The 27,767-nt window shown below is 39.8% G+C and overlaps 5 protein-coding genes across 5 annotated transcripts; 4 read left to right on the forward strand and 1 right to left on the reverse strand.

The window, feature by feature from the left end:
• Positions 1-1,113: 1,113 nt before the first annotated feature.
• On the forward strand, positions 1,114-2,981 carry LOC120421916 (UDP-glucosyltransferase 2-like). The gene is made up of 5 exons (XM_039585217.2): positions 1,114-1,289; positions 1,349-1,569; positions 1,626-1,917; positions 1,972-2,521; positions 2,581-2,981. The coding sequence occupies exons 1-5, from the start codon at positions 1,174-1,176 to the stop codon at positions 2,956-2,958; spliced, it is 1,557 nt and encodes a 518-aa protein (XP_039441151.2). The 5' UTR covers positions 1,114-1,173; the 3' UTR covers positions 2,959-2,981.
• Positions 2,982-3,128: 147 nt separating this feature from the next.
• On the forward strand, positions 3,129-5,387 carry LOC120421892 (AT-rich interactive domain-containing protein 2-like). Its single transcript, XM_039585185.2, has 3 exons — positions 3,129-4,908; positions 4,968-5,271; positions 5,331-5,387. Exons 2-3 carry the CDS (start codon positions 4,969-4,971, stop codon positions 5,382-5,384), a joined length of 357 nt encoding a protein of 118 aa, XP_039441119.1. The 5' UTR covers positions 3,129-4,908; position 4,968; the 3' UTR covers positions 5,385-5,387.
• A 2,042-nt stretch (positions 5,388-7,429) lies between these two features.
• LOC120421900 (uncharacterized) lies at positions 7,430-27,146 on the reverse strand. Its single transcript, XM_039585198.2, has 8 exons — positions 26,334-27,146; positions 26,044-26,273; positions 25,483-25,982; positions 24,550-25,274; positions 10,048-10,215; positions 9,474-9,983; positions 8,120-8,672; positions 7,430-8,060 (listed from the first exon to the last, which is right to left on the reverse strand). The coding sequence occupies exons 1-8, from the start codon at positions 26,444-26,446 to the stop codon at positions 7,674-7,676; spliced, it is 3,186 nt and encodes a 1,061-aa protein (XP_039441132.2). The 5' UTR covers positions 26,447-27,146; the 3' UTR covers positions 7,430-7,673.
• LOC128093540 (UDP-glucosyltransferase 2-like) lies at positions 10,913-13,696 on the forward strand. Its single transcript, XM_052710771.1, has 3 exons — positions 10,913-11,757; positions 12,666-13,218; positions 13,276-13,696. Exons 1-3 carry the CDS (start codon positions 11,126-11,128, stop codon positions 13,660-13,662), a joined length of 1,572 nt encoding a protein of 523 aa, XP_052566731.1. The 5' UTR covers positions 10,913-11,125; the 3' UTR covers positions 13,663-13,696.
• Positions 17,805-24,533, forward strand: LOC120421906 (uncharacterized). The gene is given in 10 exon segments (XM_039585208.2): positions 17,805-18,486; positions 18,571-19,123; positions 19,183-19,491; positions 21,284-21,459; positions 21,536-21,932; positions 22,709-22,779; positions 22,844-23,073; positions 23,134-23,425; positions 23,483-24,032; positions 24,146-24,533. Coding segments are annotated over 10 exon segments (3,582 nt in total). The 5' UTR covers positions 17,805-17,857; the 3' UTR covers positions 24,521-24,533.
• Positions 27,147-27,767: the final 621 nt, after the last annotated feature.

Genomic DNA, 27,767 nt, shown 5'->3' on the forward strand with positions numbered 1-27,767 from the left:
CGAATAGCAACACTTTTCAAAATAAATGCTGAAAAGTTCTTTTCAGCACTCAGATGGGTGCTGAAAAGTTGAACTTTTCAGCACTTGTTTCGAAAAGTAACACTTTTCAACATTTTTTTGATTTAAACGATTTAATGACAAAATACATGAAAATTTGACATAAAATTTCACTCAGTGTGTGTTTTTTTGGAATTGCAAAAAATGTTGTATGGAACTCGTTGCAAAACTTGATTTTTTCAGCACTCTTCGTATTTATCCAACTCGGTGAACCTCGTTGGATAAATGTACGACTCGTGCTGAAAAAATCCTCTTTTTGCAACTTGTTGCATAAACTACTATTTTCAACCAATTTTTGATCTTTAAAAACCATTGGAAAGAAGAACTTTCAAAATTTTAGAAAATTTATGGGTTGGAAGTTTTACTTCTAATAAGTGACTTTGCCAATGTTTTGAAAAATGTAATTTTTTTTAGGGTCAACTTTGGCTGTGTTGTTTTACTAACATTTTCTATATTTTGAGTAAAAAGAAATATGCAGTAATTTTGTTAGTGTCCCAGACGATGGCCATACGCATTTGTTTTCAATTTTAATGATAATGGTGCCATTTTATTACAGAAAATGTGAAAAACAAGCAAAACATTGAAAAAATGACTTAAAAACATAAACAAATTATATAGGCAAAATTTCATCATAGGAGGTGTTACAATAGGCCAAATAATACCAACAACAAACATGTACTAAACAAGATAACTGCAAATTAAAATACTTAAAAATGAAACAAGAAAAACATTAAACAAGAGAAGTAAAGTTCTTCGTAGAATAAAAGTTGCTCAAAATAACCTCAAAATGAAAATTTTCGAAAAAAGTTTGGGCCGTAGAGGGTTAACTATTGAATGAGTCGGTAAGAAAGAGAGTCTATCAAGTTTTAATACAGTGATTTGAAGAAAATCATCTTTTGATAGCATTGAAAGTTGAGTTGGTATTCTTTTTTACTTCAACATGTTATTATGCCTTTGATTAGAATGCAACTGAGAGTTTCAAGACTGCAAATATTACGTTGTTTTAATAGATTGCATTCTACTCAGTTTCATACATTTACAAACCCGTGGCAACACTAGCACAGCCCAGCTAGCACATACAACATTTCTCAATTATCAGTCAGACGTTTCTCAACGATGGACCGGAGCAGAGTGCTGGTGCTGTTTCTCGTGGCCGTTTTGTGTGTGCCATCTTCGGATGGAGCTAACATACTCGCAATCATGACCGTTCCTAGCCCGAGTCATCATATTTGGTTGGATTCAATGAAGTTATTGGGTTTGAGTTAAGTAACGGGTTGTGATCGGTTTCCAGGAATCGTGTGTGGATGGAAGCTCTCGTGGATCGTGGCCATAACCTTACCGTTGTGACCCAGGACAAGGATAATTCAAGGGCAAATCTTACCTATGTCCTGCTGGAGAACGTTTATCCTACGTTGTTCAAGGATGGTGCAACAAACTATGTGGAAATGGCTAAGGAAAGTGCATTTCGAACAGTGTTTTCCTTTCTAGATTATTACGATAGCGTTTGTGAAGGTATGTGTAATGTGAGATGTTTAATAAATTGATGTTGAATAATTCATTACATTCAGGTGCGCTTGCATCTAAGGGATTGGATGTGATTCGAGCTTATCCTAAGGAATTCAAGTTTGACCTCGTTATCTATGACTATGGATGTGGACCTTGTCTGCTACCACTTCTTCACAAGTTCAATTATCCACCGCTGGTATCGTTGACGCCATTCAACAACCCTCCGTACTCGGTCGATGTCGTGGGAGGTCACAAGCAATTTGCTTACACGCCATACTTTGCTCTCAACTACGACAGCAAGATGAACTTCCAACAGCGCGCTTACAACACTCTGCTTTGTCTTCTGAGCTCAGCGTATGCTTTACTTATCTAGATCGAATATTTAACGCTTAAGCTACTTTTTTTTAGTTATCGTAACTGGTACATTATGCCACAGCTAGATCGAAAGGTGCGATCCTTTTTCCAGTATCCAGACATGCCTCACCTTGCCGACCTCGAGCAACGGACACAGTTGATGCTGGTCAACACTAACCCTGCTCTGGATGCTCTTGAACCATTACCACCCAACGTTATTGCTATTGGTGGTGCACACATCAAAGACCCCGAACCACTTCCGGCTGATCTGGAAAAGTTCATCGCTTCCAGCCGAGATGGAGCGGTGTTATTTTCCTTAGGATCCAACGTGCGAAGTGACCAAATCGGCGAAGAACGTCAGCGGATGTTCATTGAAGCGTTCCGGCAGATACCTCAGTATCACTTTTTGTGGAAATTCGAATCGAAACTAAACCTTGATCTTCCGCCGAACGTGATCATCCGCAAGTGGATGCCGCAGAACAGCATTTTGGCTCATTCTAGAACGAAGGCGTTCATTACACATTCCGGAGGTTTGAGCACCCAAGAAGCATCCTGGTTTGGGGTTCCGTTGATCGGAATGCCCTTCTTCATGGATCAAATCAAGGTTAGTAAATCGTATCAATGACGATCATCGAATACCTTAATAATTTCACAAAATTCCAGAATTGCCAGCGAGCAGTAAGTGCCGGAGTGGCTGAGCGGCTCAACTTTAACGATCTCTCGGTGGAGAGAATTCGAACCACTGTCCTCAAAGTGTTGCAAACCCCCAGCTACAAGGAAAATATGATGCGAAGGTCGCAGATTTTCCGCGATCAGGAAACGAAACCGTTGGATCGTGCCCTGTGGTGGATCGAGTATGCACTTCGACATCCGAACGTGGCCACCATGAAGTCACCGACGCTCGAGTTGGGTGCAATTCGAGCAAACTTGTGGGACGTTTATGCGCTTTATGTGGCGATTGTTTTTGCCGCTTACAAACTTGTCACGGGAGTGCTGGGGTCGATGGGTCGGAAGAGAGTGAAGCAAATGAAGAGAGATTAGTAAATGTGCACTTTTTAATTAAACCTGTATTTAATTTGAGAAAACCAGCAGAAAAAAATATCCATCATTATCCATTTGTCATGATAGTGTTATCTGTCACGTACATTCAAGGCTAGATGCAGTTGAAAATACCATGCTTCACCTTATTGGCTTGGCTTGGCCTTAACGTGAAGACTTCCATCATTGTCATGATTTTTCGTTCAATGATATAAATTTTGCGTCGCTATCAATATTTTGACAAAATTCCTCTACAGGTTGTTTAGAATAGTGCTCTACTGTAACACATGCTGATACTTTTTGGTAACGATTATCCCATTCCTTGCGAAGTTATGGAAATCGTCATTAATCAATGATTGCAAACTAGGACGTCAATGATTGTTCCACAAAATTATATAAATTTTGAGACACATTTGATTTAGATCAAAATTCCTTCAGTGGCTTCAAGAAGGCAACAACAGGCACATGCTGATTCATTTTGGTGCAGAAATTCGTTAAATTGAATTGTGTACAGAATATTTTAGAGTGATGATCAATTATCTCCGAAAATGATCAACGGTTTCACCTTAACAGATTCACAAAACTCGATTCCAAACCTAAAGAAATGCATTTCATACTATATTGTCTAATTTGGGCTGTTTTAGACGAATTTGGACATCTTGGTTGTCGATCTTCACTATCTTAAAATTGCTCCACCTATCGATGTTTTTTTAGTTCGTTCAAACTGCATACTCTTATACTATCCTTGTCTAGATATTTTTACTAACTCGACGAATCCCTCTTTCGATAGTTCCTTGAACTTTAATTGCTCAAAAAAGTAAACCACTAAATGTTTACATTTGTTTTCTAGGATTCAATAAAAAAAAGTCTAGCAAAATTTGCAATGGAGTCTTCTTCAGGCATCGTTTTGTAAACTTGATATTGATAACCAGTCGACTTATTTTTTTTATTAAACTCATGTTTTACAATGTTTGATTAGAGGTGTGCAAAATCGCTCTTTTTTGGAGCCGCTCATTTTCATTCGTTTTGAACGGTTCTTTCGCTCTTTTTCAAAATTTGGATGAAAAGGGGTTTTTTTAAGAATCGTGTGATTTTATAAGTTATTTTACATAGGACTTTTATAAATTATTTGATTGGCAAAAAATAAATATAAAAACGAGAAGATGCCCTCGAAAACCATAGGTCTTGGTATGATCTCTTTTCTATAAACACTAAAGTTTAATCGGACAAAAGGATATATATTTTCCAAAATCTCTAAACTATTCAGTAGATTTTTTTTTAAATATTTTACAAATTCTGCAATTTGACATGCTCAAATTTGTATTCCGGTAAAACTATAATGTACAATCAGTTGTACAATGAAAGTTTATTTGTTTTGTTTCAAAATCATTTACTTTTGGGATTAATTTTCATAAGCTTTGAAATATTTGAAAATGCATTTTCAATTCAATTCAGTTTAATACTACACTTTTTTCGGAAATTCAATAAATTATATTCATACACACAAAAAAATATTACGGTAATGACAAAAGTAACTTACTTTTGAATTAAAAAGTTGTTAAAATTTGCTACATTAAAAGTTTTTTTCTTGTTTTGAAAATGAAAACTATTACTGCTACAGTTTTTGAAAATCTCATTGCTCACTGATTTAAAAGTTTTTACTTTTAATTTGACTGTAAAATTTCTTTCATTTTGACGTTCTCGTGTAACCGTGTACGCCTAAGTCGCAAATGTAAACAAACACTTTGGTGGGTCCGGTGGTGCTGGTGAGGACGCAAAGCAAAGCCGACCGCGGCAGCAGCCAGGACTCGGACGTGGAAACCTTTGTGAGCCAAACAGCAGCAGCGGAACGCTTTCGAAGGAGGGTGGTGCAGGAGCGGGACGAGGTCGAGAGCTCGAAAAGGACAAGGCCAGCTTCCTGCAGGAACTGCAGCTGTTCCACGACCGGAATGGGTAAGAAGGAAGCTTGGGTGTTTTGTGGGGTTTGTGATTGATTTTGTTTGTTTTTGTAGGATGGGAGGTAGGAATGTGGATTCGCACCGGTTGTATTCGGTGGTGGTGGCCCGGGATTGGAGATTGAAGGTCAATTCTCGCGAGGACTGGAAAGAGATCATTAAGGAGATGACGCTGCCGAAGCGTTGCATGGACAACGAGATTGCGTTGAAGAAGATAAACATCCGGTTTTTGGCCAAGTACGAGACAGGTGATATTCACGGTGAGGAGAAGGAGCCGACGAAGAGGAGGACGACGAGAAGCGGGATAATCGGAGGTGGCCAGAGCGGCAGTTGCACTCGGTGCCGGCGGTTTACAACACCGGTGAGTAATGAGAATTTGTGCAGTGGCTTGCCAACGTCACTTACTTCCATCTCTTTTAGCAACTAACCGCCCACAAATGCTCATCTCGCGACGGCGCAGCTCCAGCCGAATGAACCTGGACAGTCAAAAAAGCCAAAAAAATCTGTGTCATTCTCGAAGGAGAATGAAGTGCTCGAAATCAAATTCCGTTTCAACCGGATGCGTTTCCAGATGCGCTTCCAGAATCGGGAACTCTCCGTTCAGGCACTTCACTTTCCAGCCGGGAAACGTCGATCACCCTTGCCGATTCTACAGTCAAATTCTCCAAACCTGTCCTCATGAAGGCCGGCAACGTGACCATCCTGTTCTCTATTTTGCTGTCGCGCGTCGAAACGTCCATCCGGAACCGTCCAGCTTGGGGTCTTCGGAAGTGAACGGTAGCGTACCCTAAGAATCGGTACAGCTTGAACTCGGATTTTGGCCAGAAGCGTTAAATACAATAACAAAATGTCTTTTTTAACATACTGTTTAAAACTTTTAAAAATAATTATAAAATCAGGCCTAGAATCAAGCTCATTGTACTGAAATTATCACTGTAGTATTAAATGTTGTTTATTCTTGCTATAAAAGGTTTCTTTTCCAATTAAAAGTAAAACACTTTAACCAATACAGCGATTTTATTCCATAAATGCATTGTAATATCAAAAACTTTCCAACTTTTAAATTGAAAAGTTTGAACTTTCTACGAATATTCACCAACGCGAACTTTTAATCCAACGAACGATCTTTTTAAATTTAGAGTATTTTTTCTTTGTGTGTAACAAAAATCATGCCATCTTAAACCGGAGTATAAAAAAGAACCGCGGTTCTTTTATTTGTGAGCCGCGGTTCGTTCGCTCTTTTTATAGAACCGGCTCTTTGAGCGGCTCGCTCTTTTTTGTCCACCTCTAGTTTTGATTGATTTGTGCTTCGGTGAATGTTTTTTTAAAATAAATATAGTATCCGTATATGACTGCAGCCGGGAACCGTGGTGTAGGGCTAAGCGTGGTTGCCTCTCACCCAGTCGGCTTGAGTTCGATCCCAGACGGTCCCGGTGGCATTTTTCGAGACGAGATTTGTCTGACCACGCCTTCCGTCGGACGGGGAAGTAAATGTTGGCTCCGGTCTAACTTAGAAGGTTAGGTCGTTAGCTCAATGCAGGTGTAGGAGTCGTCACCCTGGGTCCTGCCTCGGTGGAGTCGCTGGTAGGCAGTTGGACTAACAATCCATAAGTCGTCAGTTCGAATCCCGGGGTGGATGGAAGCATAGGTGTAAAAAGAGGTTTGCAATTGCCTCAACAATCAAGCCTTCGGACACCTAGTTTCGAGTAGGAATCTCGCAATCGAGAATGCCAAGGCGATGCTGTTGAGGGAATAATTTTATTTTTGATGTGACTGCATGTACATTTTTTATAGACTGTATTTTTGCAAAAGGAATAAAGGAATAATAGAACAATCATCTTTAGGCTTTACAATAAAAATGTGAAAAGGTTTTATTTATCTTAATTAATATGCGAAGTTGGATAGGGAGACTAGGAAAATAATTCCTGGATTTTAGTCCGATGTTTTTTTTCACGTTGGTTTATATTATAAATTGGGTTTATCTATTATGATGTTATAACAAAATAATAAAAAAAACAACAATTATTAGCGCAATTTTAATTAAATTTGGAATTTAGGACCAAAAATCTGAAAAAGCGTAAAGAATATGGAGAAAAAGAGTTTTTAGACCACAAATCTGTAAAGACGTTACAAAATAAAAAAAAACTAGCATTTTTATTTTAACATTATATATTTGTTTTTTTTTTTTTGAGATTGAGATCAGGTTGCTTTTATTTTTTTTCCTTTTTACTTGATATCCTTAAATTGAAAAAATGTTAGCATAACAGCATACCATTGAAAAAATATCAGAATACAAGCATCATTGTGCTTTTCGTCGTTTCAAATACGTTTATCGTGTTTGATTTATCATTTTGAGTCGAGTGACCAACACCATTAACGACACAAAAAGACGGTGCAGTTGACTGAGATTAGTTGTATTGCATTCTAAGTAGCGTGATAGACACACACGTGAAAAGTCATTGCTTGATCGGCGGTGCAGCAATCGCAGCTGTACTTAATTATTTTTACACAAAAGCGAATGGTCAAACAAGCGTTTCGTTAACAATATTTAGAATTGCAGGAAAAAGATTTTTCAGTGGTTTAAATCAATTATATTTTATTCACAACATATTTTGTCTACAATTATTTGCTTTGTTATGATGATGAAGTTATTGTCAATTGAAATTTAATCTTCTTTTCTTAAAAGGGTGGTTTACAGCTAGATTAAATTCACGTGTTTCGTTATCAACTAAGCTTGATTTTTTGCTCGTCATCATCACTGTTCTACTGTCGTTTCTTATCACTGAGCTTCCTCGTTTTCGCTGATAAAATCTTCATCAACGCTGATTTCAAGACCCACACAACCACAATGAAACCGAAAAGCAAAGTACACTTTACATCGTACAGCTCACTTGTCCACGAGCTCATCCACTTGCTTGGGGATTGAATTGATTTGCAGTTGGGATGACGTAGGGCCCATTCAATCCACCATACGGCACGATTCAGTGGCAGCTCTGGTTGATCTCGGAACAGTGCGGATCGTTGCTTCATGTTCTGTCGATAAGATGGATTTTCCAAAATGTCCACCAAAGCTGTTCGAACTTTTTCCGCAGTCAATGCGGAGTGATCCAGTTTGATTGCCACTCCAGCTCTAACGGATTTGTGAAGGTTCTGAAAGATCGATTAAATGCTAGTAAAAGTTGCAATTCATGACGAATAATGATTCTTACCCGATATTGATCCGCAATGAACGGAATTCCAACCATCGGAACGCCGTGCCACGTGGCTTCGTGCGTACTCAGCATTCCTCCGTGCGTGATAAATGCTCTGATGTTTGATTGTGCCAAAATATCATTTTGAGGTAGAAACTTCTTTAACATCACATTATTCGGAAGATCACACTCCATTTCTGTTTCAAACTTCCACAAAAAGTTGTACTGTGGAAATTGTCGAAACACATCCAAAAACATCCGAATCGTCGATTTCCCAAGTCCACTGCTCTGCACGTTTGTTCCCAAAGAAAAGAGAACAGAACCCTTCTGGCCTGCTTCGATGAAAGTTTTGAGATCCACTGGTAGTTGTTTGGGCTTGGTGCGAACCTGAAGTCCACCGACCGGAACGTGGTTCGGTGGAACCGACTCGGGAAAGTCGACCGAGAAGTGGTAGTTTGCTAGCAGGAGCATAATCCGTTTTTCCAAGTCAAAGGCACTTTCCATGTTTTCTGATTTGTAATATTGATGCATCATTTCGTCAATTTTGGGGAGATAAACGTTGTGGCGGTAGCTGAAAAACATTGCATGATGAATGGTTTCTTAAAAGCAAGAACTTTGTGGTCCCCAGAAGCATAAGCACTAAGCAGTGACTTTTTTAATTTTTCAGACCGGGTCGATTTTTTTAAAGTTTATATGGAGAATTAAGGTGGTTCGCTGCTTAGCTAATTTCTACATCCTAAAAATTCCGACAATCCAACAAAAAAGAGAAAAATCTCAGAAACACGATGCTGACAATGTCAAAATCAAGCAATATGTTTTCATTTGCTCAACAAAAACTAAACACAATTTTTAATTCAAAAATAGACGTTTAATTTCCTTCAATGTGAATTCCGTATCAATCGTCAACGATTTGTAGAGAGTGAAAATGGGAGTTAAATGAAAAATGGGAAACTTTGAAGTGGTGCAATATACGAAAGGATGGTCCTAAAATCGGAATTCTTCCTTGTTTTTACGGTATCAATAGCTCCACCAAATTGATATGAATTGATGATTTAAATGTTGTACACCCAAAGTTAAAGTCCATGCGGATAATCCTTTCGAAAAGAAACGAGAGGAAAGAACTATTTGGCGAGTACTCTTGCGCTACAACAACAACAAATCGTTGTTTGAGATTTCCAAAAAAGTGTCCACTATGTTTGTGGCTGGTCCTATCGCAATATTTTGGTATTTTTGAGTGATTTCGATTAAACTAGATTCAGTTTTTGTTCTAAAACGCCCCAGATGATGGTACTGATATTTACGAGAATTTTTTCGGAAATATTGATTTCGTCACAGTATACCAACTACATATTGTCTGCCAAGCGATACTCACTAATGATCGTAGCTGTAAACGATGTAGTTGTACATTCGCTCGAAAAAACTCATGTCATGATCGTAGTTTAGCATCACGTACGGCACGTAGGACGGATGTTTGTGGCCCCCGACAAAGTCCGTGGTGAACGACGGGTTGTTGTACGCGGTCACACCCACTACCGGTGGATTGCCAAACTTTCGAAGCAACCCGAACATACACGGTCCCAGAGTTACATCGGCGACCACCAAATCAACGCGGAAACTATCCGGATAGCTCATGATCTGGTCCATCCCTCGTGAACTCAACACTCCCTTGCACATGCCAAAGCCCCAAGCGTAGACACTGCGAGCTCCACCGAAGGCGTTCGCGTTGGCCATTTCGTCCAGGTCTAGGGCTTCGGCCAGGAACGAGTACGCCTGCTCCAGATGGATGTAAGTCATGTTGGGACTCGCTGCCTGTTCCACGTCGGCCGATACTATGGTCAAGTTGTGTCCTCGGGCTGCCAGGGCTTCCATCCATGCTCGGTTCCTGATGGTTCGATACATTGGGTTTTGAATTTGAACTTGTACTAGACTTGGGGTTCACAACTTACCAGATGTGGTGGCTGGGACTAGGAACTGGCGTTAGACACAAGATGTTGGCCCCAAGGGTGGGTCCGACCAGTACTGACAACAGTACTACTACAATGTTTGCAGTAATGCACATGTTTAGCAAATGAACACCGGATAAAATTGCAACGGAGTTTTGCTGCTGCATGAGGCTAATGAGGCCAGTTTATGAAGCACGTGAGTAGAATTTTTACTTAATCGTTGTCAATTTGATAGATCGACGTCCTCCATATGTACATTTATAGTATATATTATGACTGGCAGAATTAAATACCTGGCTTCCATAAGTTGCATTGCTTAGAAAATGTAAAGATAATCTCTGGAGTTTTTTTTTAATGGTCCAATGAACCAAATTTTCAGTTTTGCTTTTTGGGTGTTTGTTAATACTCCTGACGCAAGGCGGTTTCAAAAACACCCAAAAAGCAAAAACTGGAAATTTGGTTTATTGGATCTTTTAAAAAAAAACAAGCTCCGGAACTGTTTCTTTACGTGATTAAAACCAAGAAAATTTCAAACTGTGCTCTAACAATTGTACAGGCCGCAATTAGTTTTTTTTAAAACAGTTTCAAGATTTAAGTGTATCAGTTATCGCTGAATGGTTCTAGTTGAAGTTAGTTGTAGATATATCCATAATTAATATAATGCTTATGCTATTTTTCAAATGGAGAGTCAGCATGTTAAGATGTTTCATCTTTAACGAACTTGATTTTATTAGGGGAACTTTAACCGTATGGGCCATTCGCTCCCGTATTCAAATTATAAATATAAAAATAGACATTCACTTCAGTCACTAATATTTGTTGCAGTTTGTTCAAAGTGCTAAACCATGACGCATGTGTTTCATTCGTGTCTAGCTCTCAATTGCAGTCTTCTAATGTGTCTATTATATTATCAGTTAGTGACCAGCTATAGGGTGGCTTGTGGCTCGTTAGTGCTTAGTTCAATTGTGCATCATTAGGTGCAACTAAAAAAGTATCACAATAACCCACCCTCTTCTATCATCTGGGCAGTACGGAACAACGGTAGAAATTTTGATGCACTTTTCATTCAGCAATTGGCACGATGGGACGCATAGTAGAATACCTCGTTGCGGCATTGGCCGTTTTAAGTTCCTTCGCTGGTGGGACGAATATCCTTTGCTTGATGTCTGTGGCAAGTTACAGCCACCACATTTGGAACCGTGTGCTGATGGAGGCGTTGGCTGCAAAGGGGTACAATCTTACAATCGTGTCGGCGGATGTGGAAAAGGTCCAGAAGGTGAACATGACTTACATCCACTTGGAAGAAACGTATCATGCAGTCCACGAAGGAGATTCCGCCATTGATTTGTACGAGATGGCCCAGGAGGGCTTGTTGAAAAGTATGCGAACATTTTATGATTATGGAATTGCGTCGTGTGAAGGTTCGTTGAGATCGAAGGGACTGGGTCAAATTCTGAGCTACCCGGACGACTTCAAGTTCGATTTGGTGCTGTATGATTTCACGCTTGGTCCTTGCATTTTGGGATTGTTTCACAAGTTCGGACAACCGCCACTAGTTGGAGTAACAGCGTTTAATATTCCTCCTTACACTGACGATCTGATCGGTGGACACAAGTATCCGGCGTACATTCCATACTATACGCTCAACTATGATAGTTACATGACATTTTTGCAAAGATTGGAAAATGCGTTCATTTATGCAGCAGACTATTTGTGAGTATTTAATTTGTTTTATTTAGCGTGTTAAAAATTATAAAACAGAACAAACTGACATGAAATGTTCATTCATTTTGCCCTCCTGTAAATGAGAATTTGAACAATCTAAATCTACAAAAAAAAAAAAAAAAAACAGATCTGCCAATGTTCTACAAATCATAGAAAATTAATAATTGAACATAATGATTTGCTTTTTCCTTGATTTGAAAGCCGTTCTTGCGATCTTTCGTTTGATGTATAGACCGGCTGTACATATTTACGTTTCATATCATGTTTTTAAAGAAAAACATTGACCCTTGAAATCCACAAATTTGGAACACTTTTTTCTTACGATGTAAACAAACTTTTATTTTCTCCAGTAGTACATATTTTTTACAAAAAAAAAAGACTTCACACTCTGAAGCCAATAAAACTCAAGCTTAGTGATGTTTTAAACATGCTCTGAAAACTTTTTTATGAAAATATCAATTAAATTCAGGGTTTCCACAATTGTGGGAGGCACAATAACATCCCAAAATTATGGAACAGACAATTTGGAGGCAGAGTTTTGCTGCTCTGGATCAAATAGTCTTGAAATGAGATTTTTTGTTCAATAAATACTATTTTTACAAGTTAAATAGCAAATAAAGGTCCTAAAAATAGCGACAGAAAAGTTGCATTTTGCATCCTAGCGACAAATTACCACAAAAGTGTTCCGAATATGTGGGATGACTGTAGTTTATTTTACATGATGCAATTTTTGCGGGTTCTCATGTAGTTGAAGGGTTTGAATTAACACAATAATGTTATTCTTCCCATAACAAATCCCATACACACGTAAAACGCCGACAATCAGGATTAAACTATATATTTTATTTAAATTTTCACAGCATAATAATCACTATATTATCTATTTCGCGTAATAGCTATCGCACCTACGTCTTCCTACCAGCAACAGACAAGCAAATTCGTCAGATTCCTGCATTCAAGAACATGCCTTATGTTGGAAGTTTACAAGAGAAAACAATGCTCGTGATGGTCAATTCCCACCATTCAGTTGACTTCCCAGAGCCGATACCCCAGAACATGGTTATGGTTGGTGGGCTGCAGATCATGGAGCCGAAACCATTACCCGAGGACATCAAAAAGTTTATCGATTCCGGACGCAAGGGAGCAGTTCTGTTTTCTTTGGGCACCAACGTTCTGAGCTCAGACCTCGGCGATGAGCGGATTTCCATGTTTTTGGAAGCAATTCGACAGTTTCCGGAGTTCAATTTCCTGTGGAAGTTTGAAGCAGACTTGAAGAACCATCGTGTGCCCAAAAACCTTATGGTCAAGAAATTTTTACCACAGAACGACATTCTTGCTCAACCAAAGATTAAGCTTTTTATTACGCACGCGGGTTTGCTGAGCACTCACGAGGCCACCTGGCATGGTGTTCCCATGGTTGGAATTCCGTTCATTGCCGATCAGTATCGCGTAAGACCATTCTCTAAAGGGTATATGTTCAAGTAACACAAACATTTATCGTTTCAGAACCTCGAAAAATCCCTCCAGGCTGGGGTCGCCGAACGGTTGGTCATTTGGACGGTAAGCACCGAAAAGATTGTGGCCACTATTCGGAAGGTCCTTGAAGACGATGGTTATCGGGTACGAATGAGGGTCAAATCTGCTCTGTTTCGAGATCAACCGGAAAAACCTCTCGAGCGAGCTCTCTGGTGGATCGATTGGTGTTTGAGGCACCCAAATGCGGAAACAATCCGGTCGCCAACAGTCCGTCTGGGCCCGTGGAAAAGTGAACTGTACGATGTGAAATTATTCCTATTGCTAGTGACACTGTTGGTGGTAGTTGGGATAAGGAGGACTCTTCGAGGTTTGTTTTTGAGCGGAAGTGTAGTTGAAAGGAAGATAAAAAATAACTAAAATACAACATTCCGACATTTAAACATTTTAGAAATTTAGTTATTATTTGTTGATTCAGTGAAATAAAATTTTACAGCTTCGAGAGTAAAAAATTAGACGTGTTCATTAGTCTTATTTTGTGATCGCCACATTTATAATCGGTAGCAATAGTTATGGATTTCAACGACCGAGTCTAGTAAGGTTCTCTCCACTAAGGTGGCCCCGAATATGACCTGATTTGACGAATACTTGAGCAGGCCATGTCAAGTACAATTTTAATTGAAAAATAGCCAAAAGCTTAAATTGCTGTATCTAAACAATTTTCTTCTCCAAATCGTTTGAAAAATGTAATTAACTTGGGCAACTTTAGTTTTAATCCTATTGGGCTTATACCCATACAATTCAGTCATGTAATAGACAACGAAAAGTCAAATTTGATCAACCCTATTGTTCGCACAAGGCTTCATCCATAAAGTACGTCACGCTAAAATCAGCCAAAATTTACCCCCCCACCCCTCCACCCCTTTGTCACGCTTTTCCTATACTTACAACACGCAATGTCATACTTGCTCAGACCCCCCTCCTCCCTAGAGCGTGACATACTTTATGGATGACGCCCAATACAATTGAGCAATTCTCTGAGATTTCGGTCATTCGATTTTTTTTGTATTTTTTAATCCGGCTGAAACTTTTTTGATGCCTTCGGTATGCCCAAAAAAGCCATTTTGCATCATTAGTTCGTTCATATAATTTTCCATACAAATTTGGCAGGTGTCCATACGAAAATGATATGTGAAAATTCAAAAATCTGTATCATTTGAAGGAGGTTTTTGATCAATGTCTTTAGCAAAATTGTTGGTATGGATATAGACTACACTGAAAAAAAAATGATACACGGTATAAAAAAATAAGGTGATTTTTAATTTCAGGTTTTGTCACTAAAACTTGATTTGCAAAAAAAAAAAACACAATTTTTTTCTGATATGTTTTAGAGGACATTTTTTCAGAAATTTCCAGAATGGGCAAAAAATCTTTGACCAAGTTATGATTTTTTGAATCAATACAGATTAAAAAAATCGAAATATTGGCCGCATAATTTTTTCAATATCATTATTCGATGTAAAATCAAATTTGCAATCAAAAAGTACTTCAGTGAAATTTTGATAAAGTGCACCATTTGCAAGTTATAGCCATTTTTAGGTAACTTTTTTGAAAATAGTCGCAGTTATTCTTTTTTTTAACTAGTGCCCATGTTTGCCCATTTTTGAAATAGCTTTGAATAGCTGAGAAAACATTCAATATTACGCCCTTTTGAAATGTCAGTCTTGATTTTAAATTATTAAAAATATTGTTTTCGAAAAGATCGGAAAATTTCACGAATGTTTCATATTTCACTTTAGAAAATGGTGGGTTGTTTGGGTGAGACTTATAAAATTCAAATTTCTTGCAACTAAGGGTCGTATGGACAAAGTTCAAAAAAGCAAAATATAGATAATTTTCTCAGCTATTCAAAAATATTTTTTTCAAAAGTGGGCAAACATGGGCACTAATAAAAAAACGTTACTTAATCCACCCGGTGGTTGACGCCTTCCTCACATCTATCCAAAATGCAAAAAGTGCGTAAATAACACTTAAGTGCTTATAACTTCTGATAGGGTTGTCAGATCTTCAATGTCCTAGACGCGTTGGAAAGGTCTTTTAAATACATTTCTGAAAACGTATAGCATGACGGGTTTTCTTACAAAAACCACCCTTTTTACAATCTTCCGGACTTTGTTAAAATCGTTTTTTAGCATAACTTTTAAAGTAATTAACTAAACTGCATAATTTTTAATAGCGACTTATGGGACCCCAAGATGGATCGAATGAGGCCAAATCGGACAAAATCGGTTCAGCGAATGTCGAGATAATCGAGTGACAATTTTTTGATCAACATCCCACCACACACACAGGCATTTGCTCAGAATTTGATTCTGAGTCGATAGGTATTAGAGTGTAACAAAAATGACTTTTTGGCGGGCATTCAAGGGTTTGTTCCGGTGGGCATACTAAGCCCAAATCCAAAATATGAGCTTGATTGGACGTAACAGGAGTTGGCGCTCCGGCCTTCAATTTTAAATGGGATTTAACCCGTAAAAAAAGATTTTTTCAAAAATGTCACTTTTTGAGGCATTTTGGCCACTGAAGCGTTTATTTTCAACATCATTGGCGTGTAGGCCAGATCCTTGCGCATCTTTTAGTATATATAACATTGAAATTTGGAGCACTCTGGAGCTCGGTACAGACCTTCAAAGTTTGGCATTTTTTCGAAAAATCGGCCCCGGCAAAATCAAATGGCGTCTAGGGCGTCGCGAGGCGCGACGCATATCTTTTTTGCCGGGACCGATTTTTCGAAAAAATGCCAAACTTTGAAGGTCTGTACCGAGCTCCAGGGTACTCCAAATTTCAATGTTATATATACCAAAAGATGCGCAAGGATCTGGCCTACACGCCAATGATGTTGAAAATAAACGCTTCAGTGGCCAAAATGCCTCAAAAAGTGACATTTTTGAAAAAATCTTTTTTTACGGGTTAAATCCCATTTAAAATTGAAGGCCGGAGCGCCAGCTCCTGTTACGTCCAATCAAGCTCATATTTTGGATTTGGGCTTAGTATGCCCACCGGAACAAACCCTTGAATGCCCGCCAAAAAGTCATTTTTGTTACATCCTATTAGGTATACATGAAGGTGGGTTTAGGACGTCAAATTAAGAAGTTTAATATCCGAGTGATTTTATAGCCTTTCCTCAGTAAGGTGAGGAAGGCAAAAAAGAATAACTGCGACTATTTTCAAAAAAGTTACCTAAAAATGGCTATAACTTGCAAACGGTACACTTTATCAAAATTTCACACAAGTACTTTTTGATTGCAAATTCGTTTTTTACATTAAAAAATGAAGTTGAACAATTTTTGGGACCAATATTTCGATTTTTTTTTTAAATCTGTGTTAATTCAAAAAATCATAACTCGGTTAAAGATTTTTTGCCCATTCTGGAAATTTCTGAAAAGTCCTCTAAAACATATCAGAAAAAATAGTGTTTTTTTGCAAATTAAGTTTTAGTGACAAAAAGTGAAATTAAAAATCACCAAATTTTGTTTATACCGTGTATCAATTTTTTAGTGTAGTCCATATCCATACCAACAACTTTGCCGAGGACACCAAATCGATCAAAAAAATCCTTCAAAAAATACAGATTTTTGAAATTTTTGCATATCATTTTTGTATGGACACCTCCCGAATTTGTATGGAAAATTATATGAACGAACTAATGATGCAAAATGGTTTCCTTGGGCATATCGAAGGCACCAAAAAAGTTTCAGCCGGATTAAAAATACAAAAAATACAAAAAATTAAAGAAAAAAGACCGATTCCGTAGAGAACTGCTCAATTGAATAAGTCGTTATCAACCGGGTAGATGATATATGTTCAGTACAAACTTGGTACAAACTATCGTCTCTATCTTTCTGCTAGCTGGTTGAGTTTGAATCGCTGGAACTTTTAAGCGATGCCACGGATGATAGGACTTTGTTTATCAAATGTTATTTTGAAGATGTTGCACCTGATTCAACGCACATCTAAAAAAAACTCCCGCCCGTGTGGATCAATCGGACCGCGCACTGGACTCACAATCCAGAGGTCGCAGGTTCGAATCCCGCGGCGGGCGCTCTAAAATTCTTTGTGTAAATATGAGTATTCGGCGCCGTCGCTCCGTGCCATACTTTCATACACTTAGGAGCCCAGGGCGGCGAAGTCCTTGTAGATAAAAGGAAGACACTAGTGGTTGCTACTAGCAATGGTGGCCGACAGCTATAAAGTCAACTTCGTTTTTTTTTTTCTAAAAAAAACTCCCGTTTGATGTGCAGTTAAAAAAATCAAACATTCTAATAAAATTTAAAAGTAAACCAAAGCTGCTAGACCTACTGCTGCAGGTTACAAGTGACATAGTGTGTTTCCTTTTTCATTCGCGACCAGCTCTCAATTGCTATTTATAATGAGTGTTTGAAATATATTATCAGCAAATGGTCAACCATATTAAGGTGGGGTTAAAGTTTGTAGATAGTTCTCCAGGCACAGGAGGACTAGTTGTACTAGTTCGTATTCAACATTCGCATCGTTCACGGAAAGTCGGAAGACAGGGAAGAAGTTTTCAAACAAAGTTCATTAATTAAACGGCACGATGGGACGAATCGTGGAATATCTCGTTTTGGCTTTAACGGTATTCAGTCCCAGTGAAGGGACGAATATCCTTTGCTTGATGTCGGTGGCAAGTTACAGCCACCACATTTGGAACCGTGTGCTGATGGAGGCGTTGGCTGCAAAGGGGTACAATCTTACAATCGTGTCGGCGGATGTGGAAAAGGTACAGAAGGTGAACTTGACTTACATTCACTTAGAAGAAACGTACCAAGCAGTGCACGAAGGAGATTCCGCCATTGATTTGTTCGAAATGGCCCAGGAAGGCTTGGTGAAAAGTATGCTGACTTTTTACGACTATGGAATGGCATCGTGTGGAGGATCGTTGAGATCGAAGGGATTGAAGCAGATCCTGAGCTATCCGAACGACTTCAAGTTCGATTTGGTGCTGTATGATTTCACTTTTGGTCCTTGCATTTTGGGGTTGTTTCACAAGTTCGGACAACCACCACTAGTTGGAGTATCAGCGTTTAACAATCCTCCTTACACTGACGATCTGATCGGTGGACACAAGTATCCGGCGTACATCCCATACTATACACTCAACTATGGTAGTGATATGACATTTTTGCAAAGATTGGAAAATGCGTTCATCTATGCAGCGGATTACTTGTAAGAATTTATTTATTCTAAAACACAAACGAGCCCCCCCCCCCTCCCCCTAATCCATACTAATCATATTTCATCTCCAAATAGCTATCGTACCTTCGTTTACCTTCCGGCATTAGACAATCAAATCCGCCAGATTCCTGCCTTTAACAAAATACCTTATATCGGAAGTTTACAAGAGAAAACAATGCTCGTGATGGTCAATTCCCACCATTCAGTTGACTTCCCAGAGCCGATACCCCAGAACATGGTTATGGTTGGTGGGCTGCAGATCATGGAGCCGAAACCATTACCCGAGCACATCAAAAAGTTTATCGATTCCGGATGCAAGGGAGCAATTCTGTTTTCTTTGGGCACCAACGTCCGGAGTTCAGACCTCAGCGATGAGCGGATTTCCATGTTTTTGGAAGCAATTCGACAGTTTCCGGAGTACAATTTCCTGTGGAAGTTTGAAACAGATCTGAAGAATCATCGTGTGCCAAACAATTTAATGATTAAAAAGTTTTTACCACAGAACGATATTTTGGCTCAACCGAAGATTAAACTATTTATCTCGCACTCGGGTTTGCTGAGCACGCATGAGGCCTCCTGGCATGGAGTTCCCATGGTTGGAATTCCTTTCTTTGCGGATCAGTACCGCGTAACTTTTCCCCTTTTTATGATTAAAACAACAAGTAACACAGACATTTATCGTTTCAGAACCTCGAAAAATCCCTCCAGGCTGGGGTCGCCGAACGGTTGGTCATTTGGACAGTGAGCACTGACAAGATTGTGGCCACTATTCGGAAGGTTCTCGAAGACGATGGTTATCGAGTACGAATGAAGGCGAGATCGGCTCTGTTTCGTGATCAACCGGAAAGACCTCTCGAACGAGCTCTCTGGTGGATCGATTGGTGTTTAAGGCACTCAAATGCGGAAACCATCCGGTCGCCAACAGTCCGTCTGGGCCCGTGGAAAAGTGAACTGTACGATGTGAAATTGCTCGTAGTATTAGTGGCACTGTTGGTGGTAATTGGGATAAGGCGGGCTGTTCGAGGGATATTTTCTACCGGAAGTGTAGTTAAAAGGAAGAAAAAAATAAACTAAAAGATTATTTAAGCAACAATAAAATTGTAAACCAAAAGTAAAAGATCAGTTAAAATTTGATTAAATGAGACTAATCCCTATGAAACTTGACAGGCTCTGGATGTAGGGGGCAAGCGTGACTGCAAGACAAAATGGGCATGGGGTAAATTTAGGATTATTATGGGACTATGTACTCTATGTGCTACTATTTTTTAATGCTGACAAAAGTTATTTATTTATGGTGTAAAAAAAGATGGCGTAATATTACTACTTTTATGACAACAAAAGATAAAACCATTCCGAGGTGTAATTTCACCATAGTTTACTTTTACTACCGCCATGACCCAATTTCATTCCCCAGACCCAATGTAGTATTTTTTTATAAACTTTGATTCGTCGTTCAGTAATATTATTATAACGTTAAGTAACGCTACAATATTGTCCCGCTATCATTGAGCTTGACTAATTGAGTTTGATTCAACGCCACGACGCGTTGACGCGGAAGCACACACTCGTGTGAGCAAGTCAAATATAATACAACTTCATATTCACGTGCATCGTTCTGCTGAGTGTCAAGGGTATCATAAAGTGAACAAATATAGAAATATTTTATTGAATATTATGGCTTGTCAATTGTTGGTACTGATCATTTTTGCCTTCCTCACCTTACTGAGGAAAGGATATATCCCTGGCAACAAACGGAGAAAAAAGAGTTCCTAAAATCGTGAACAAGCGTTCATGACAATGGGAACCACGAACAAAGTGTTCAAATTTCATGGTACGTTTTTCAAAATCGTACCATGGGATTTGAACACTTTTTTTTCTCATTTTCATGAACGCTTGTTCACGATTTTGGGAACTCTTTTTTCTCCGTGCACTGACACAGGAAAGTTGAGAATTGTTTACGTCCGCGAAATTTCGCATTATTTAATAATTAACGTGCGTTTTCTCGCTTCTTTTTCGGTATTCCGGCTATTGAGGAGTTTGCGGTCCCGGGACTGTTGAAGGTTCGTCTGTAGCTGTGTGGTGCGAGCTCTGTCGCCGTTTTCACACCAGCTCAAACTGTCAAAATTGCACCAGCGTTTCAATGCTTTCAACGCTCATGGTATGGCATATTTTCAAATCAAAATATATTTTTTCAAAGTTTTTTTTTCAATTTTATTAGGCTCTTAATGAATTTTATACTTATAAATTGGAAGTTGTCAGATTTGTTTATGTCAAGCTTCGTGTGTGTACCGGGTTCGAGTTAGCTTTGAGCTATTCAGTTTGACAATTCTAAACCGACCAAAGAGATTGTTTGAAAAAATCGTTGTTTTGTGAGTTATTTTAATTTTGTTTAGTCTTTTGTAATTTGTGAATCAAATCTGGATTTGTTTCAGATTATTGATGGCCGTGATCTGCGTTAAATGTGGTTTCAATTTTGCGAAATTCAATCAGTTGGAAATGGTGGACAAAAACAACAACTATGTGAAAACATTTAAATATGATCATAAATAAGTTAATAGTTAATAAATTCAGCCCCTTTAAAAAAACAAAAAAATATGATAAAATTGACATGATATCACTTCAATATCTGGCATACCATAATTTTGTATGTACGTTGACCATAACTGACAGCTCGCACGACCTAGGTCTGTAGCGGCCCATTTCGGTGGGAAAGTTCTTGCTTTTCCAATCGTCTCACTGGCGAAGAGTTGAGGTTAGGATGTCCGGTCGGCGCTCTCAAACGTCCAAGTCCTCGAAAGAAAACAAAGCAGCAGCGGATCAGAATTCGAACATCTCGCAGCAGCTCGAGGAGATCAACGCTAAGCTGGCCAAGCTAGACTCGTTGGAGAAACTTAACAAGGATCTCCTGACGAAGTTGCTGAAGCTGTCTCAGCGCGTTGACGCCGTCACGGTGGAAAACCGGAAGCTCAAGCAGGAAGTGGTAGATCTGAAGCAGGCGCAGCTTTAGAAGGAAGTCCTCATCAAGGGCTTCAAACTGGAGCAGCCCAAGCAACATCTGGAAGCCTTCACCAAGGTTTGCAAGCTGGTTGGCTTCGAGGAATCCAAGGACGCTAGTTTTCAAGCAAAACAAGCGGACTGACGCTGTCCTGGTCAAGTTCTGGCGGGTTCAGGACAAGCAAAGGTTCATCGGCTGCGTGCGTGCTCTCAAGAGGCCTGTAACTCCGGCGGAGCTCAACATCCGATCACAGAACAAATTTGTTCTGGTTCAAGACCATCTGACACCGGAGAAGCTGGAGTTGCATCGGCAAACCTGGGAGCTTTGTATGCTGGGACTTCAACGCCCCTGGATTTAAAACGGCTCAACTTGGACCACTCATCCCGAGACGAACAAGCGCTTCCAGTAGACGGGACGGAAGGACCCTGCACTTAGTACAGAGGTAATTGTATCGGGAAACTAACTCAACTGAATGGAAGATATTGAGCAACGTCTTGATCACTACAAGTTCAACTTTTCATATAACAGCATTGATGATTTTGATCGAGATTTTTCAAATTTCAACGGTTTTTCGATTCTTCAAATTAACATTAGAAGTATAAATAATATTGATCGCTTTGATAATTTTAAATTCAATGTAAGTAAATTACCACGCAAACCAGATGTCATTGTTATTGGTGAAACTTGCGTCCAAGAAAATTTAACACAACTTTATTTCATTGATGGGTAACCTTGGAGTGCTCGAAATACTACTGTCCCTATTTAGAAAATTATTTCGATATTCCCAAAAGTTTGATTCTAACAGACAATTTAATGATCAACAAATATTTCAGAATACGGAAATCAATATAAATTTAAATTAGCAATATTATAAACGCATTACAGTATTTTCCTCAGCTCATTTTTGATTTTAATAATCTTATCATTTTACAGTTTGAGTATCCGTGAATGTGCGCATCGTGTCTGTTTGAGCATAATTTAAATAGGATTAGTTTGGGGCAAATTTAGAGCATCGACCACCGTTTGCCCTTGAAAAGCATAAATTTAGCACTTGACTCGCTTATTTTTATCATTGGTCGCTCTCACTTTTAAGCCAATTGATGAGACTAACCGCTCCTCCATTCAGTACGTTTTCGGTGGTTGAACTGCGTGGTCACACGCCCCACGAAGTTCGGTGATATGAGGACCGTTTTCATTGCCGTACTGTTTACAGTACAGATAGTTAGTGTGGCGTTCGGTGCCAATATTCTATGCCTGTTTGGAGTGGCCAGCCCGAGTCATCACATTTGGTAATCGTTGCTAACTTGGGTAAATACTTTGAAGTTGTTTCAAGTTTGTTTGAACATTAAACAGGAATCGTGCAATTGTCGATGCGTTGGCGGCCAAAGGTCACAATCTAACGATTGTATCGCCCGATGTAGAGAAGAATACCGTGGAAAATATTCACTATATTGAGCTGGAAGAAACGTACCCGGAATTGTACAGTGGACCACACAATGTAGATTTGATGGAGATGGCAAACGAGAACGTCTTCAAATCGGTGATTTCATTCTATCGAGATTTTGTGATAACGGAATGCCAAGGTGAGAAGAGGTTAGACGTTACTTTCAAGTTCAATAATTTATCATTCATTTTTGTTTAAGGAATTCTTAAATCCAAAGGTTTAGCCCTAATCAAAAACTACCCCGATGATTATAAGTTTGATCTTGTGCTCTACGACATGACCTGTGGAGGCTGTATGCATGGGTTACTGCACAAATTCAAGTATCCTCCGCTGGTCAGTGTTACGCCCTTCAACAATCCACCGTATGTGACGGAAGTGATCGGCGGTCACAAGTTCTACGCGTACACTCCATTCTTCTCACTGGGCTACGGATCAGATATGACGTTCTTTGAACGCGTCCATAACACGTTGTTATACACTGTAGACTTCATGTAAGTATTCAGAATTATGAATTATCGAACAAAAACTGCATCATTTTCTTATTTTAGATACCGCAACTATTATTCGAACCCGGTTCTGGACAAAATGGTCCGCGAATACTTCCAGTACGACGACCTACCCTACGTTCCAGACTTGGACCGTCTCTCAAGGGTTCTTCTCGTAAATGCGCACTATTCAATAGACTTCCCGGAACCGGCGCCGCCGAATCTCATACCAGTAGGTGGACTTCAAATCAAGGAAGCAAAACCAGTTCCGGATGATTTGGAGAAGTTCATCAACGCGGGAAGAAAGGGAGCGGTGCTGTTTTCACTTGGGACGAACATTCGTAGTGATGAGTTGGGGAAGGAACGTCAGATCTTGTTGATCGAAGCCATGCGACAGCTAACGGATTATAACTTTTTGTGGAAATTTGAGTCCGACTTGGATTTGAAACTGCCGAAAAATGTGATGATCAGGAAGTGGATGCCCCAGAATGACATTTTGGCTCATCCGAAAGTGAAAGGATTCATCACACATGCGGGCCTATTAAGCATGCACGAGGCGTCCTGGCATGGAGTGCCGATGATTGGGATTCCGTTTATCGCCGATCAGCATCGGGTAAGTTCGTCAGTTAGGGTGTGAGAGCCAGCCAAACAAGACAAGAATCGACTGTTTGGCTGTTCAGATTTTGAAACTGCAATAATTGAAAAAAGTTGCGCTCTTCGTTTTAGAACATCCAAAAGTGCATCCGCATGGGCGTCGCCGAGCGAGTAGTCTTCCAAACACTCTCCATGGAGCAGGTTCGCGATACGGTCCGTAAGGTGCTAGAAACACCCAGCTATCGCAAGAACATGGACCGCATTTCAGTCCTGTTCCGGGACCAGCCGGAAAAGCCACTGGCGCGCGCCGTTTGGTGGGTCGAATGGGCGCTGCGCCATCCGGACGTTGAATCTATGCAGTCGCCGGTGCTCAAGCTGGGATTCTTGCGAAGCAATCTTGTAGATGTGATTGCATTCTTGGTGTTGCTTCCATGCGTGTTGATCTTGGTGGTCCGGAAATTGGTTTGCAAGGGACGTCGTGTCGATCGCAGCAAGAAAAATAACTAGTTGTGGGCTATGAGATCATTTATTTCAATTTTTCCTTCTTATCACAATCCGTTTGATGAGATTTTTTTATGAGATTTTTAATGCATTTCAAAATAACGGTTAAAACTATTGCCAAAAATAAACACAGAAACACAAACACATCGATATTGCCTTTGGCAAAATATCCCAAATCCAACATCGGAGAACGCATATGGTTCGAGTGTGGATGTCGGAGGATCCACTCGATCCACCACACGGCACGATCTAGTGGACTTTCAGTCTGATCGCGCAAAAGTTGAGCTCTTTTCGCCATATTTGTAGCAAACTTTTCCCCCGTCAAAACTCGCAGCAAAGCGCGACGAATTGCTTCCGTGGAAAGATTTTTCAGATCCAACGTGACGCCCACTTCCGCCCGGGCCGATCGCTGAGCGTTCCGGTGCTGATCGACGTAGATGGGAATGCCGATCGTGGGAACTCCGTGGTACGACGCCTCGTACGTGCTGAGCAGGCCGCAGTGAGTGATAAATGCCTTCAGTCGGGGATGAGCAAGAATGTCGTTTTGGGGAAGCCACGCTCTTACCATCAGGTTTTTCGGAGCCGGAATGGGCAGATTGTCGTCGTCGAACTTCCACAGGAAGTTGTACTCCGGCAGCAGGGCAAATGCTTCGATGAACATGGCTTGGCGATCTCTGGTGAACATTTTGCTTTTGAAGTTTGTTCCCATCGCGAATAAAACCGTTCCTTTGGAGCTGCTTTCGATGAAGTTGGAGATTTCCTGAAAATGAGGATTAAATTAAAATATCGCGTAGTTGGCACTGTTTAAAAGCTGTAGCTAATTATTTTATCACTAAAACTTCAGTTGTATAAGCTGTCTCAGAATATTCGAAGTCTGATAAAACTACACTATCCCATAATTTCGATACTAGCCAGGAATGCACTGGAAGCAAAAAGTGGCGCACAACACCCCATTTGAACCTACTCACCTCCACCAGCGGCTTTGGCTGCACAATTTGCAATCCACCAACAGGGATAACATTTTGCGGCAACGTTTCCGGAGGATCCAGCACGGGATTTGTGTTCACCAGCATAATCTGCGTTCGTTGCTCTAGCTCAGCAAGATTTGGCAGAGTAAAATTAAACGCAGTTTGTGCCAACCTCTGCATGTGGGGTAAAAACACCCACTCTCGGTAGATGGAATCAAAGTTTTGAACAATGAAATTGATCATTCTTTGGAAAAAGTCCATTTTTGTATCGTATCGGAGGGAAAAGTGGGGAACGTATGACGATGGCTTATGTCCGCCTACTAGATGATGGCTGAACTGGGGAATGCTGAACCCGGTTAAGCTAACCAGGGGTGGATAGTTGAACTTTTGCAGGAATCCAAGCACGCATGGACCACAGGTAAAGTCGTAGATGACTAGATCGAAAGGGAAATCATCGGGATACTCCATGAGCCTTTGGAGGCCTGCTGAGCTCGTTGCTCCTGTTGGGAAGATTATTTTTTAGATATTTTTTTTTGAAGAGCATGTAACAACAAACATTACCTATGCATCCCAGGGTTCCAAATTTATAAAACGACATGGTGGCTTGGAATGGATTTTCCTCGGACCGTTTGAGAATATTGTTGTTTGCTTTTCCATCACCGTACAGCACGTTGTACGTATTTTCCAAGTGAATGTATGTAATGTTCTCCACAGCGTTAGGATCAGTGTTCACCGAAAGTGCAGTTATATTGTGCCCATGTTGGGCAAGTTGATTCATGATTGGTCTGATCCTGCGAAAACAACACATATTTTAATTTTCATTCAAGTTACACCAAATTGTGTAATATCACCATATAAAATGACTCGGCGATGGAACACTCATCAACACAAGAATATTCGAACATCTAGCGATTATCACAAACTCCAGCCAAATTAACACCTTTAAAACAGACAAGTGCCCCATTCTCAAATCACACCAACCAGCTTACAAACTATAGTTTCACTTTCAACTACGACGTTCTGCAGACTGACAAGTTGATCGGATTTCAAGTCACAAAGTAACGGAATCTAGTCGGGCCACGGTCATCCCGAGAAGCAAATCTTGTAATCGCTCAGAGATAACTGCCACAGCATCCCCGAGACCGGTTTCTGTTTACACTTCGTCCACGAAATGGGTTAATGGTATTTGGCTAGACGACAGTCGTCCTTTGGGGGCGTCCGTAAACTGTGTGAGATTCTTTTGAAAAAGTATGCAAAAAGCGTTATAAGGCAACTTTGTAAACTTCTTGCTGTGAAGAAAAAGGAATAATATTGCTTTGTTTCGTAGTTTACGGCATTCCCGAGTTATATGACTCAATTTATAGCACGTGGAGATGGTAAACAGTACGGAATTATAGTATGGCATAAAATTACAATTAGGAAGTCAGTTGATCTTGTTCGTGCATCACGTTCATTATGCATGCAAAAATGCTGCTAACGCAAAAAAGCTGAGCGCATTGTCCACTAGCTATCTTTATCATTTGCAAAAAAAATTGTCTTCGTTATCACACTCGGGCTTGAGTTTCGATGTCTTATCGCCATACCATATTTCATTTGTACGCATGGTTTGCTGTCCATTTCCTACCTCAAGAAACAGCTTGGATTTATAGATGACTATTAGAATGTTAGGGTGGATCACGTTTGAGGTTAAAAAAACTAATTCAGAGAGAAACGCAGAAGAATCATCGAAACGGAGCATTAAAAAAAATTACATAATAATGTGTGATTGCTGATGTGAATTTACAAACAAATTGCCTTTGCAAATATTATTGAATAGTAATAAAGAATGAGCATTGCATCTTCTGGAACTTGAATTCCATAAAAAATACTGTAAAGTTTTGGCTGCCGATGCAAAAAATCAAACAGCATTATCTCATTCTAATGGGAATCTGGAAACAATACGTACCTGTGATCAGAGCTGAAAATGTCAGGGGTCCTGACGCGAAAATCGGTGACGCATACACGATTTTTTCAGATTCATTCACTGAACCGCAAAACCGTGACATAAACAAACCCGACTCAGTCGTGAGTGCCCTAGCTCACTGAGCAGCTGCAATGCGAGGCAGTAGTCGACCAATGCTCATTCGACGTTGCACGCACACACTTAAAGAAATAAATTTTTACACAAAAAGTTGGTATTTATGCGTGGAAATGTAATTTTGAATATAAGTTATGGTTGTTTTAAGTGTTTTGCACAGTCTAGAACCATTCAATTGTTTAAAAATAGTCAAAATAGTGTTTAGAGA

The sequence above is a fragment of the Culex pipiens genome, chromosome 3 (genome assembly GCF_016801865.2).
Source record: "Culex pipiens pallens isolate TS chromosome 3, TS_CPP_V2, whole genome shotgun sequence".
In the NCBI taxonomy this organism is placed as follows: Eukaryota; Metazoa; Arthropoda; class Insecta; order Diptera; family Culicidae; genus Culex; species Culex pipiens.

Excerpts from the sequence above, each read along its gene's own strand:
- LOC120421916 (XM_039585217.2), top strand. The coding sequence starts at position 1,174 with ATGGACCGGAGCAGAGTGCTGGTGCTGTTTCTCGTGGCCGTTTTGTGT. Across the intron at positions 1,290-1,348 it reads AGCCCGAGTCATCATATTTG|GAATCGTGTGTGGATGGAAG; the intron begins GTTGGATTCAAT and ends ATCGGTTTCCAG. Across the intron at positions 1,918-1,971 it reads CTTTGTCTTCTGAGCTCAGC|TTATCGTAACTGGTACATTA; the intron begins GTATGCTTTACT and ends ACTTTTTTTTAG.
- LOC120421892 (XM_039585185.2), top strand. The coding sequence starts at position 4,969 with ATGGGAGGTAGGAATGTGGATTCGCACCGGTTGTATTCGGTGGTGGTG. Across the intron at positions 5,272-5,330 it reads GCCGGCGGTTTACAACACCG|CAACTAACCGCCCACAAATG; the intron begins GTGAGTAATGAG and ends CATCTCTTTTAG.
- LOC128093540 (XM_052710771.1), top strand. The coding sequence starts at position 11,126 with ATGGGACGCATAGTAGAATACCTCGTTGCGGCATTGGCCGTTTTAAGT. Across the intron at positions 11,758-12,665 it reads ATTTATGCAGCAGACTATTT|CTATCGCACCTACGTCTTCC; the intron begins GTGAGTATTTAA and ends TTCGCGTAATAG. Across the intron at positions 13,219-13,275 it reads TCATTGCCGATCAGTATCGC|AACCTCGAAAAATCCCTCCA; the intron begins GTAAGACCATTC and ends TTATCGTTTCAG.
- LOC120421900 (XM_039585198.2), bottom strand. The coding sequence starts at position 26,446 with ATGGGGCACTTGTCTGTTTTAAAGGTGTTAATTTGGCTGGAGTTTGTG. Across the intron at positions 26,274-26,333 it reads TCGCCGAGTCATTTTATATG|GATCAGACCAATCATGAATC; the intron begins GTGATATTACAC and ends TTGTTTTCGCAG. Across the intron at positions 25,275-25,482 it reads AGCCAAAGCCGCTGGTGGAG|GAAATCTCCAACTTCATCGA; the intron begins GTGAGTAGGTTC and ends CCTCATTTTCAG.